Here is a 14,284-nt window from a genome sequence, read left to right as displayed (position 1 = left end):
TGACATGAAGATCCTCTACAAGATATCATTGATGATATTATGCGTGACATGAAGATCCTCTACAAGATACCATTGATGATACTATCCGTGACATGAAGATCCTCTACAAGATACCATTGATGATACTATCCGTGACATGAAGATCCTCTACAAGATACCATTGATGATACTATCCGTAACATGATTGATGCTGGAGAACTCCTCACGTTGGCTAAGAACTCAAAAGTGTCAGCTAATGACCTAATGTATTTTATTCGGTAATTATGTAGTCTTTGTAACAGAACCTGTTTTTAATTTTTCCACACACACACACATATTAACGTCACCAGTCAAGATCGAGGTATTTTCCATACACTAATATTTATCCCTATCTCTGAAAATGTTATTTCGTCCAACAAGGACATGAAAGCATTGTACGCGAATACCTCAGAACGAAGAACTGGTTATTTTAAAATATTTTCCAAAGAAACGTACTTTACTTAAGCCTTCCGCTGATACTGTTACGCTAATCCAACTCGCTGCTCTAAGTCCTAAAATGTAATTGCTTTATTTTTTTAGTGAAAAAAACCTGTGAACAGATTAGCAGAGTAGCCATTTGTAAAAATGTTTTCCAACTTTAAATTTTGCAAGTATTTTCGTTGGTTACCTTAATGAACGTGAGTTCAGCAAATATCTAGACCAGTTACCCTCTCTTTACAAGAGATACGTCGATATTTTGGTAGGAAAATATTTTATACTTTATGTAAATTAATTCCATTTTTTTTCGAATAATGCATACGCAAAAAAAGAATCATTTTTTTCCAATTCAATCCAATTTTATTCACATACTAAATAGTACAAAATGCTGTAAAGGAGAAATAAGTTTAACTATAATCAAATTCATATGAAATTAAGACGTAAAAAAGCCAAAAAATTAAGAAATGTTGTACAAAGTGCATCATCTAACATAAAAGATATATTAATAACTAAAAATAAACACACAAAACAAATTATATAATTTGTAATACATTGGATACCACTAAATGACAATAAACATTGACTTATTAATACCCCACAGTGGAACAGCGGTATGTCTGCGGACTTACAACGCTAGAAACCGGGTTCTGATACCCGTGGTAGGCAGAGCACAGATAGCCCATTGTGTAGCTTTGTGCTTAATTACAAACAAACTAATGAAAAGTTTTTCTAATAATAATCAAAATGTTACATAATAACATATGATATTAAAATAAATATATATAAAGTATTGAAAAATCTTTACCCTAATTAGGATTTTTAGTACCTCAAGTACACTTCATCAACTTAATACTATTCCAGCCGACATGAAGAACTCTAGCATTGGACTACAACAGGTATAGTGTAGCTAACACAGACTTATTAATAATTTTAAACAGTGGCGTAAATCAGCATTAATTATCGCATCATGAGTATGGATGTTATTTTATAGCAAACAACTCTGAAGATTGGGTATATTAATTAATTATTTATTATTATCATTTACTAGATGATAGTTTTTGTTTGTTGTTAAACACAAGGCTACACAATGGGCTATCTGTGCTTTGCTCATATCGAGTACCGAAGGCTGGTTTGTGGCATTGTAAGTCTTAAGATTTACCATTGGGGGAGCTAGATAATATTTGATATTATAATTATTGAATATTTTTAGCTTATATATAACTTATTCAGAAAATTCTAATAGTTTAAACTCAAAATAACTCTCATAAATCTTTTTTTGGAAAATGAAACAAAATATTTGTATTATATTCTGAAAGTCTTCCCAAAAATATACTACAATAAAAGAGTTATCAGGCATTACCTATAAATTAATCTGTGTATTTTACACTTACGTCTTACAGCTATTTCTTCTAACAGTTCTTATGTGTTCAAACCAGTTTAAATTATACTCAGTTATAATATCCAAAACCTTGATCGACGAATATCTTTCAAATTTGTTTGCTTGTTTGTAGTTAAGCACAGAGTTAAATAATGGCTATCTGTGCTCTGCCCACCACGGGTATCGAAACCCGAATTCTAGCGTTGTAAGTCCGCAGACACACCGCTGTGCTACTGGGGAGCTATCTTTCAAGAAATATTTCGTTCATATATATATATATATATATATATATGTAGTATTTTTGTGTTATTGTGAACACTTATACATTTTGTCTTTTCAATATTTTAAATGAAATCACTATCCCTATGCCAATAATTTAGCTTATCCAATAACAAGTTTACCATTTTAACTAAATACGTTAATTTCTTATTTTGAGCTGAAATTATAGCATCATCTGTAAGTAAAATCGGCTTTACATCAAATGATAAATCTGTAACCTCATTAACCTATAATGAAAACAACAGTGGTCCCAGAACAGAGACTGGGGAACGTCTCATGTATTATTTAAATCATCACTGGTCCCAGAACCGAGACTGAGGAACGTCTCATGTATTATCTAAATCATCAGTGGTCCCAGAACAGAGACTGGGAACGTCTCATGTATTATTTAAATCATCAGTGGTCCCAGAACAGAGACTGAGGAACGTCTCATGTATTATCTAAATCATCAGTGGTCCCAGAACCGAGACTGAGGAACGTCTCATGTATTATTTAAATCATCACTGGTCCCAGAACCGAGACTGAGGAACGTCTCATGTATTATCTAAATCATCAGTGGTCCCAGAACAGAGACTGAGGAACGTCTCGTGTATTAATTAAATCATTATTTAAATTCTACAGAAGCAGTCTAAATATAAACTATTAATTCGCAATACTATTAATTCAATATCATCATTCAAAATCAATAAAATTTGACACACGTCAAGTGATATTTCCTCTTTAATACAGGCTGAAATGCCTCCGCATTTTCTTTCTTGCTTATTTGAAAACCTTTGCAGAGTCATCTTGAATATCAAACATTAAATCGTTACCTTTGAGCCAAATTTCTACAAATACCACAAATAAATGAAATAGTATCCACTGTAATTCATGTCAAGTTTCATCCATATTTCTTTTCCTTGGACTCTTAGCATTCATAAAGTATATTAAAATACCAGAAAATTCACTAATTTTATTTTCACCCTGATCAATTTCAATGTAATCACTTAGATTATCAAAATCAAAATGGTGGAAACTATTTACATTTTTGACTATCATCAAAAATAAAATACAAATACGTTACATTGTTTTGACTTTCATCAAAAATAAAATACAAATACGTTACATTGTTGTGACTATCATCAAAATAGAATACAAATACGTTACATTGTTTTGACTTTCATCAAAAATAAAATACAAATACGTTACATTGTTTGACTTTCATCAAAAATAAAATACAAATACGTTACATTGTTTTAACTGTCATCAAAATGAAATTGAAATACGTTACACTGTTTTGACTTTCATCAAAATAAAATACAAATACGTTACATTGTTTCGACTATCATCAAAATAAAATACAAATACGTTACACTGTTTTGACTATCATCAAAATAAAATACAAATACGTTACAATGTTTTGACTATCATCAAAATAAAATAGAAATACGTTACATTGTTTTGACTATCATCAAAATAAAATACAAATAAGTTACATTGTTTTGACTATCATCAAAATAAAATATAAATACGTTACATTGCTTTGACTTTCATCAAAATAAAATACAAATACGTTACATTGTTTTGATATCATCAAAATAAAATACAAATACGTTACATTGTTTTGACTATCATCAAAAATAAAATACAAATACGTTACACTGTTTTGACTATCATCAAAATAAAATACAAATACGTTACATTGTTTTGACTATCATCAAAATCAAAATAAAATAGTTACATTTTTGACTTTCATCAAAAATAAAATATAAATACGTTACATTGTTTGACTTTCATCAAAATAAAATATAAATACGTTACATTGTTTTGATATCAATTTAATTTCTAATGTATATAAAATTGATAAATTCTTCGATTTTCATAAAACTATACAATTCTCTAACCATAAGAAGTTATATGTTTTTAATCTTTTAACATTCTTAGTCTCATGAAATACATCTTTAAAAAGCTGTGATAGATGTTCATTAAAAATGTCTAACTTCCTTCGTTGTTCATTTCATCTTGTTATTCGTACCTGGATGAAATGTTTCACGAACAGACCTGTTACAAAATCTTGCTGTAAGATGGACTTGGAAATTTTCCATTTGTGTATTTTTACCTGTTCTATGCGAGGTTTCTATCCCATTAAGTTTCCTTTTCGTGTCTAAGCTATCTTCTTAATTATTTACCTTTGTATTGTCTTTAATGATTTTGAAAACTCTAATGACAACTAGGTTTTGATTATTGTTTGTTTTTGAATTTTGCGCAAAGCTACACGGAGGCTATCTGCGCTAGCCCTCCCTAACTTAGCAGTGTAAGACTAGAGGGAAGGCAGCTAGTCATCATCACCATCCTCCAACTCTTGTGCTTTTCTTTACCAACGAATAGTGGGATTGACCGTCACATTATAACACCCCCACGGCTGAAAGGGTGAGCATGTTTGGCGGGACAGGGATTCGAATCCGCGACCCTCAGATTGCAAGTCGAGCGCCCTAACCACCAGGCCATGCCGGGCCGGGTTTTGATTGCAATTTTGTTGTTCTGCTCGTTCTTCGTTAAGTCTGTATTTCAAGTTTGAAATATCCGCTGTTAACGAAGCTTTTCACTTTTTCTAATCTCTCAGTTCATTCAAAACTGTTTTTTACATGACTTAACAATTCGTCATATTTCTGATAATTAAAAGTTATGCTTTGAGATAGGGAAGAAATTAATGCGGGATCATTTTTAATCTTCTTTATCTGTAGAACTAATGAACTTAAATTAGGCTTCCTTCAATCGTATCACTTTCACTCGGTTTTCGGTGTTGACTTTCTTCAAGGCGATATTCATTACTTCTCCATATTTATTTACTTTGAGAACTTACGGGATCTTTGTTCTAACAATCTAGCACAATGAAATGGTTGTAACACAACGTTTCACATTATACTTTATCCATGTAACACAACGTTTCACATTATACTTTATCCATGTAACACAACGTTCCACATTATACTTTATCCAATCATTTCTTCCCAAGTCATTTTTCACGTTATGTACACATTTCTTAACACGCTCCTGTTTTTGTTTTTAATTCTGGCAGGGTACATTCTCTACTGTACATTATAATCCCACCGACATGCGCAGTTACTTACATTTCACACCCAAACAGCACAGCAAGAACCGCATTACTTGCTCTTCAAAATGTGTAGTATTTTGTGTGATGACCTCAAAACATCCATACAGGATTCAAGGAGCGTCTACTACATCAAAAACCGCATTACTTGAGTATCAAAACGATTAACATATTGCATAGTTTGTGAATGATTCTAACAACTATATGTAAAAGAAACATGTAGTCTACTGTCAAAGTGTTGAGATATAATAATTATAATACTTGCAATTATTCCTATAAATACGTTGAGGAGTAACTATGTCTTAATTTTGTTTTTTCAAAATCAGGTTTTTTTCCCCTCAGAAGTATGCCTTTCATATTTCTTATAGATCAGTATAATATATATCTTAGCTCAAATCATAGATATCCTTCAACACACAAAAAAAAACAAATTATCTTATCACTTTTAACTCTTACGTTATTTATACAGAAATTCAACCTAAACCTATTGGTACTTTCACAAGTGGCATAAAAATTCCGAATTTCGGAAAATACAGCTAAACGTTTATTTTATCTAATCAAATAGCTTACAAAAATTATATTCTTAAAGCATAGGACTAGAGTACTATATTACACCTGATGTATTTTTTAAATATACTCGTGGTAGCGAGTAAATACATAATTTAAACAATTTGAAGTTTTGTACTGTCAGTTTTGGTATGTGTTTTAGTCAACACTCCTGAAGAAGCTGTAAAGCGAAACGTTGAGTGTATAGCTAAATGAAAACAACATATTGGTGTTATAAGGTAGTTAATTTCTAGTATTAATCTATCTTTTATACACCAATACGCACTACAGAAATTAAATAACAAAGTTCAATTTGTTCTTTGTCGACCACCAATCACGGCAACAGATCAGTTTGGAGGCTTTAATTACAAATAATGTGTATGATATATATAAAATAATAGTGTTTTTTAAACTAATTTTTGGACAAACATTAGAACGTTAAGCCTCATGGAATATGCACATTTAGTTAAATTCCTCTAGTTTGAAGTTCATGTTAGGGATGTTATACAAACTTATGGTTAATCGTTTAAGATTAGAAGTAGCTTTCAGACCAATGAAAAATGTTTGGAAAGTAATTTGTTACTAAGTTGGAGCATGTTGATTGGTGGCGCTAGTTGTGGGAGCATGTTGATTGGTGGCGCTTGTTGTGGGATCATGTTGATTGTGGCGCTTGTTGTGGAAGCATGTTGATTGGTGGTGCTTGTTGTGCGAGCATATTGATTAGTGGCGCTAGTTGTGGAAGCATGTTGATTGGTGGCGCTAGTTGTGGAAGCATGTTGATTGGTGGAGCTAGTTGTGGAAGCATGTTGATTGGTGGCGCTAGTTGTGGAAGCATGTTGATTGGTGGCGCTAGTTGTGAGAGCATATTGATTGGTGGCGCTTGTTGTGAGAGCATGTTGATTGGTGGCGCTTGTTGAGGGAGCATGTTGATTGGTGGCGCTTGTTGAGGGAGCATGTTGATTGGTGGCGCTTCTTTTTGAGAGCATGTTGATTAGTGGCGCTTGTTGAGGGAGCATGGTGATTGGTGGCGCTTGTTGAGGGAGCATGTTGATTGGTGAAATACCCTACAAACATTTTACATAAAAAAACTCGTGCTTCTTTAATAGTTTCTAATTGTACCACAATATAATGAAAGTTGCTACTTAAAAGAACTGCACATATTTGAATGCTATTCAGCATGTTTAGATACCTAGATTTCGTTAAAGTTGCTTCCTTAACTCAAGGAAGATAAAGTTCTCAATAATTCAAGAAGGAAGATTTACGGACAATTCTATATCCAAGAAAATTGCTTTGCCGAATGGTAAAGATAACAGAACTGATATCAGTTTGTTAAACTGTATAGCACTTTTACTAGGCGCGAATCAAGTCTAAGCTTCGGAAGGGGTGTACACAGTAATGTTTAAGTAAAACATGACTGAAGAGAGACTGTGCCGTGTTTTACTTGAAGAAACAAAGCAAACAAACCCGCAGATTACGAGTCGAACGCCCTAACCACCTGGCCATGCCGCACCCCTGGCCTAAACTATCTACACTCAAAGATACACTATTTTAGGTAGTGTCTACCATATTATGTAAGCCTAGAGGATTTGTAACTATAATAAATAATGGAAACGAATCTCAAGAAAATGTGTTAACATGAAAATCTTTACGTGTAATATTCTATAAAGGAAACCGCTTTTTAGCGGAGACTCAAGTTTCACTTAAATTATCTTTTGATAAGATGAAAAGTTTGAAATTTATGTCCTTATTAATGGAAAGCTAGTTAGCTAAATTTCTCCAGATTTTCTTTATGATTAAAATAGAACTAACTAGCTTTCCATTAATAAGGATATATTTTCTTTATGATTAAAATAGCTGGAGAAATTTATATTCTTATTAATGGAAAGCTACTTAGTTCTACTTTAATCATAAAGAAAATCTGGAGAAATGCAAGTTAAACTGAATATCTTTTTATTATTACTATTTCATAAAGATGTAAAAACAAAGCAATAACGAATCATAAAAAATGTGATTAACTCTAAATCTGGTGAATCCATTCCGAGGGGAATGTAGAAAATGCAATAGCTGCTAGATCTAAAATTTCTTATGTTTGAAAAATATTTTAATAGAGTGGTGATTATTGATTTTCGCGATCTTAAGAATGATAGTGTTGTTAAAAACTACCATTATACAGATACGCACATGATATTTTTATGTCAACGTTTCGGCTTCATATGGATGGAATAATGTTAATAAACAGATTAAGTAACTTCTAAGGATCAGATAAATGTGTGAAAGTTTTAACACCAAAGTGTAATCAATGTATATCGGGTTATAAAGACAAACTACACTTGGATGTAGAATTTTATTAAAATCAGTTACAATATATTTATCGGGTTATAAAGACAAACTACAAACTGTAGAATTTTATTAAAATCAGTTACAATGTATATCAGGTTATAAAGACAAACTACACTTGGATGTAGAATTTTATTAAAATCAGTTACAATATATATATCGGGATATAAAGACAAACTACAAACTGTAGAATTTTATTAAAATCAGTTACAATGTATATCAGGTTATAAAGACAAACTACATTTGGATGTAGAATTTTATCCTTTTTTCGTGACAACCGAATTTCTAAACTAATAACAGTCATTACTGAATGTAACATACTGTTGGTGTGAACGTGCTTTATAGTCATTGTGAGAAAAACCTATACACTGGATAGGTGAAATGAAGAAAAAGAGTCATTGGCCACTATTCAGTTCTTCACATTATATAGCTGCTCAATAGCAGATATAATAAATAAACTTAGTATTCCGAAAATTGTTTAATATTTTATATACATTAACTATAGATCATAAGTAATAGCTGATTTTAAATCAAAAGCCATCGTACAGTCCCCCAGTGGCACAGCGGTATGTCTGCGGACTTACAATGCTAGAATCCGGGTTTCGATACCCGTGGTGGGCAGAGCACAGATAGCCCATTGTGTAGCTTTGTGCTTAACTTCAAACAACAACAACAAAGGCCATCGTAGAGCCCACCAGTGGCACAGCGGTATGTCTGGGGGACTTACAGCGCTAGAATCCGGGTTTTGATACCCGTTGTGGGCAGAGCACAGATAGGCCATTGTGTAGCTTTGTGCTTAACTTTAAACAACAACAGTCATCGTACAGATGAAGTTCATGCTAAAACTGTGCTAGATTAAATATTATTTTCTGGATAATTGAAGTACATCTAACGCACTACATTTAATCGTTTTCCTAATGCTGGTAAGTTTAATCATAATATTATAGATGCAGTAAACATTATTTGGGGTATGCTGGTAATAAATAAGGTTTAATGAGTATTAAAAGTTTCTCATACTTACAGACATGAATGAGAACAAAATAAATGTAATGAAACAATTACGCTTACAAAGAGGAACAAATGACTTTACTCTAATTTTAATTAGCTGCCCTAACGCAAATATTTCATTCTTGTTTTTAGGCACTTTGAAGATAAATTGAATTTCAACAGGTTTACGGTTTGCTCTTTATTAAGTCAACCTTTCTTGTAAAACACGCAGAAGATTGGTTGACAATTGTGAACATAAATGTTTTCTTATCAGGTGATTACACAAAGGTATGAACATAGTTGAGCTCGTGGTTTATTAGGTTCTTAGATATATTCATTGTCCTATATTTTATGTATACAATTGTGTTTACACCGTTTATTGTCTCCCACAAGTGACACAGCTACATGTCTGCGGAATTACAACGCTAGAAACCGGGTTTCGATACCCGTGGCGGGCATAGCACAGATAGCCCATTGTGTAGCTTTGTGCTTAACTTCAAATAAACAAACACCGTTTATTAAAGTTTTTGTATACTGCATACATACAAATAACATATTTACTTGCAGGGTAGGGTATTACCGAATATAAAACCTGACTGTTCGAAGAACATGTACATACAAGGACAACACACAAAATCGTTAAGAAAACAATGTCCTGCTAAGAAAAACTTCTAACAAAATATAATAGAAAAGGTAGCTTAAAGATTACAAAGTAGTACTCCTGGTAGATCAACATGAAACTAAACTCAAGATAAACCTCGATTTTTGTTATATGTTTTACTAGGTTACTTAGGTACATAAAGAACTGACTCATGATCGACAGGTTTAAGTACATATACATCTGGCTCAAAATGGATAGTATTAAGTATATGTACATCTGTCTCAAGATGGATAGGATTAAGTACATGCACATCTGGCTCATGATCGATAGGTTTAAGTACATATAGATCTGGCTTATGATAGATAGTTTTAGGTACATGTACATCTGACTCAAGATAGATAGGATTACATGCATGTACATCTGGCTCATGATCGATAGGCTTAAGTACTTGTACATCTGGCTTAAGATTGATAGGATTAAGTACATGCACATCTGGCTTAAGATTGAGAGGATTAAGTACATGTCCATCTGACTCATTATTATTTTAGTTTGTAAGAACTAGTAACGATCTAAATAAAATATAAATACTTTTGTTCAAATTATACAAACATGCAAGAGCTCGGTATTAGTTTAATATTTTCCTTTTCAAAGTAATTCTCTGAGTCAAACCAAAACGTCTGATTATTAGTGATCAAAATCAAAACTTGTAAAGGCCATGACAATGAAAATATATATATATAGTGGTAATGAAGTGGTTAAAATATATCAAATGTTACAAACTAATAAGTATTATTATCCAAAGGAGAAACTTAATAATATTTGCAAATGTTCAAGTAAGATAATTATTTTTTATTTAATAATGCCTAAGACACAAAAATAATACAAAATAAATATCCAAAGGAGAGAATGATAAAATAATTGATAATTTTCAAAAGCAAAGATAGTTTGAAGTTAAGTCTAATGCTGAGGAACACTATTGCAAGCTAGGACAACATGAAAATGTGAATACGAAGAAAACACTAGGGCGACGTGAAAATGTGAATACGAAGAAAACTTTTGACATAATAATATTTAATTTCTTGACAGAACCAGATATCGTATTAATTTTTTTTTCATGAAAAACATTATATTTAAAGGCTTGATAGCTAGAAGAAATATTACTGTCATAGGTTAGCGTTGACTATCGCTAAACAGAAGACATGCTTTCCGTAAAATCGACATTTAATAAGACATACACAAACACTTCGGTACCGGGAACCAGCAAATGTAAGAGCTCAAATACAAAAGTTCCTATGGTCACCACATATTCTGAGTTTCTCGACAACCGATTTATAATGAGCAGAATCACAATAAAACAACTGGTATCCAGTAGTTACAATAACACAACTGGAAACTTGGTATCCAATAGCTACATGAATATAGAGAATTTAAGCAAACTTGACATATATCAAAAACGTTCTTTTCATCACTATAGGAAATTCATTTTTTTTTTTGGAGCACGTGAGGGAGATATTTATTGTAATAGGAATAGACCACAGTTCGCTAAAATACAACATGTTGTTTAAATAACATGAGCACTTTGAACGAAGAACAACACTTCATTGGGTCACTTTGATAAAATATCCCGTATTTCTGCTGTGCAGTGTCAATTATTTAAGAAATGAGAGGATAACTTTATAAATATTTGCGAAGAATTTGCTTCAGAAACGCGGAATACTTTTTAACGACAGTAGATGAAGGATAAGGTTACTTGTAAGACCGCGTTATAATTTCATAAATGTATATTGTAAGAAAAGAAAAAAATCTGCCTTAGTTATGAATAAACTACATTAACATTTATAACAATTTACGTTTATTGTTGTTCAGTATAAGGTCATTTATAAACCGTTTTCTTAATGAGTCTTTAGGTAAACCTATATTTATTACACCTTCAAAGAAAAGCAATAAATAGAAAACGAGATTATACAGAAATGTGTCCTGAGAGGAAAAGGCCTCTGAGGAAGGAGGACTCGTAAAACTTTATTTTCTTGTTGTTTGTTTATATTCAGCACAAAGCCACCTAATGGACTGTCTATGCTGTGCCAACTAGGGATATCGAAAACCGGTTTCAGAGTTATAAGTTGTCAGACTTACCGTTGAGCCAATGGAGCCGGGAGGGGGCACCAAAAGTAAAGATTTAACTTTTATTTTCGCAGGTTGTTTATTTCGTTTTAAATTTAAACATTTTTGTACGTATTGAGATGCTGTGACTTAACGTTTTTACTTCACACAGTTTCAACAAGAGTATAAGCTCGATGGTTATAAAGCTAAAATTCGGGGATCGATCCCTGCAGTTGGCATAATGAAAAAAAAATATTTAAAAAGAAAACATTGTACAGTTTTGCGCTGACTAAAAAACTAGAATCTATAGATTTAGTTAATTCTATAACCAAGAATGTGTTCTGTATCATTCAACAGTTTGTGAAAGTGATAACATATCTTAAATTCTTAAATTAAAGGAAGGTGTATTGAAAGATATAAAATTTGCTGATGCCAGAACAAGGTATTATATAATGTTCGACCCCACGTAAATAATGTTTTTAATACTTACAATCGTGTTTGTTTTCATTACTAGACTTCGTTTCACTACTTATGCATCTACTGTTAATGTTATATCTGATATTTGACTCTTTTTAAGGGGAGTTCCCAGCAGTCAATTATTGAATATTCCTCGATGCTTTAGTACAAAAAAAAGCACAATTATTTCATAATATTTGAATTTTAGGGTATTAAACGCTGATCATGAAATGAAATAATTAGGCCTAATATCTGTAATAAAAATCATATCTGAATGCAAGTGTTTTCCATATTCCTATTAATTCGTCCATAAAGAGAATACAAACTAAATGTATTTAAAACTAGGGTTGAAGATCTACATGTTAGGCATGATCACAATCAAGATTTCACCTAAAATACAATCGTATTTATTTAGTTTTAACCGTTAAGTGTTGAAATAGAACCAGCAGGTTTAACATGTTTTACATTGCCTGTGATTTTTATACATTCTTTTAATTAAGCCATTGCGTATTTAGAACACTCATTAAAAAATATCCTTTTAAACTGTCTTTGGCTGCCATCATATCTAGCTCAGCTAGTGGAGCTTGATTTTAAAAACCAACAATTGTAATTATATTTTCACGAACAGCTGATTTGAAATCCAATCCAGTTTGGCGTGAATTTTTCACGAATATTTAACCTATTAACACTATTTTGTTTCGCGGTTCATTTGTTACTCGAGGAAATGGTTATTCTAAAAATTTCTAATCATTGTTGTATAAAATAACAGTTTTGACAATGAAATCTTCTTAATCAAGTACTGACAATTGGGATAATATGTTGATTGTAAAACTGATCAATACGGTAAGTTGTGATTAAAAAAATGAATGATTTGTAGTGAGTTCTTGAACTGCATCATTGTCGTTGTAAAAAAAATTCGTAAAGGAAAAGTATTATTATTATTTCTATCTAACTTACTGTTAGAGCGTAGTGTGAAAATACTAAATTTCCTGTTCTTCTATTGTACTTATTTGACATCTATAAAGTTTTTAAACGTTTCGAAGTTGTAATTTGAAACATGCTAAGTTTGCTCGAGGTCGTTTGTTAAATTCACCATCAGGTGCTGTCTTCTGTTTTAAAGTAAGATTACTGACAGTTATATGAAGCATTAATACTTCCTGATTCTTGTGACCTGTCATTCTGATTGGTCGACTACAGATAGAAGAAGTATCGTGAATGGAATTTTGACACAAATTTGTTTTCTTTCTGGAAGGAAGCGAGATGAATTGTCGAAGTCTCGTGTGCGTTTTAACCTTCACTTCTGCTGATCGTGTGTAGCTAATTTTTATTTTCGGGAAAGCTGATTTAAATTTTCTCCTGAATAAATGCAATGTTCTTTTATTTATCTGTTTCATTTAATACAGTTCGTTCCTTTACTCTCTAGCTTCATCATAACGTATTGTCTAACATTTCAACAATCAGCCTCTGGTCTTAAGTTCTTCTTCAGTTAATGAAGTGTTTTCGTTTTCATCCTTAGCATCGTATCTTGTCTCTTTCATTTTTCCACTACAAATCTCTCTCTACACCTGTACTTCCATATCAGGATGCCGACTGTCTGGTTATTTAAGGACAGTGGTTAAAAATATTCGCTTTATTAACACTGTCCGCAAATACTTAAATAACAAACACATTTCTATCGATGTCAGTAAGAATAATACAATGTCAGTAACAAAAAATGCCACTTTTTATACTTATGTGAAAATAAACTTGTAAGATTACTTTTGTTCTATACAACTCCCTAGTTATTGTAGTGGTCAGGTAACTCTGAGCTAAATTCATCTATTGAATTACTACGAGAACCTTAACGTTTAAATAATTTGTTTGTTTCTTTTGAATTTCGCGCAAAGCTACACGAGGGCTATCTGCGATAGCTGTCCCTAATTTAGCAGTGTAAGACTAGAGGGAAGTCATCACCACCCACCGCCAACTCTTGGGCTACTCTTTTACCAACGAATTAACCGTCACATTATAACGTCCACGCGGCTGAAAGGGCGAGCATGTTTGGTGTGACGGG

General features: G+C 32.2%; 1 protein-coding gene across 1 annotated transcript; it reads right to left on the bottom strand.

Moving 5' to 3' along the window:
- Positions 1 to 6,295: 6,295 nt before the first annotated feature.
- LOC106470450 (spore coat protein SP96-like) lies at positions 6,296 to 6,796 on the bottom strand. Its single transcript, XM_013931012.1, has one exon. It carries the CDS (start codon positions 6,794 to 6,796, stop codon positions 6,296 to 6,298), a length of 501 nt encoding a protein of 166 aa, XP_013786466.1.
- Positions 6,797 to 14,284: the final 7,488 nt, after the last annotated feature.

The sequence above is a fragment of the Limulus polyphemus genome, unplaced genomic scaffold (assembly GCF_000517525.1).
Source record: "Limulus polyphemus unplaced genomic scaffold, Limulus_polyphemus-2.1.2 Scaffold4012, whole genome shotgun sequence".
Classification (NCBI taxonomy): Eukaryota; Metazoa; Arthropoda; class Merostomata; order Xiphosura; family Limulidae; genus Limulus; species Limulus polyphemus.
This window is presented reverse-complemented; position numbering and strand designations above follow the sequence as displayed.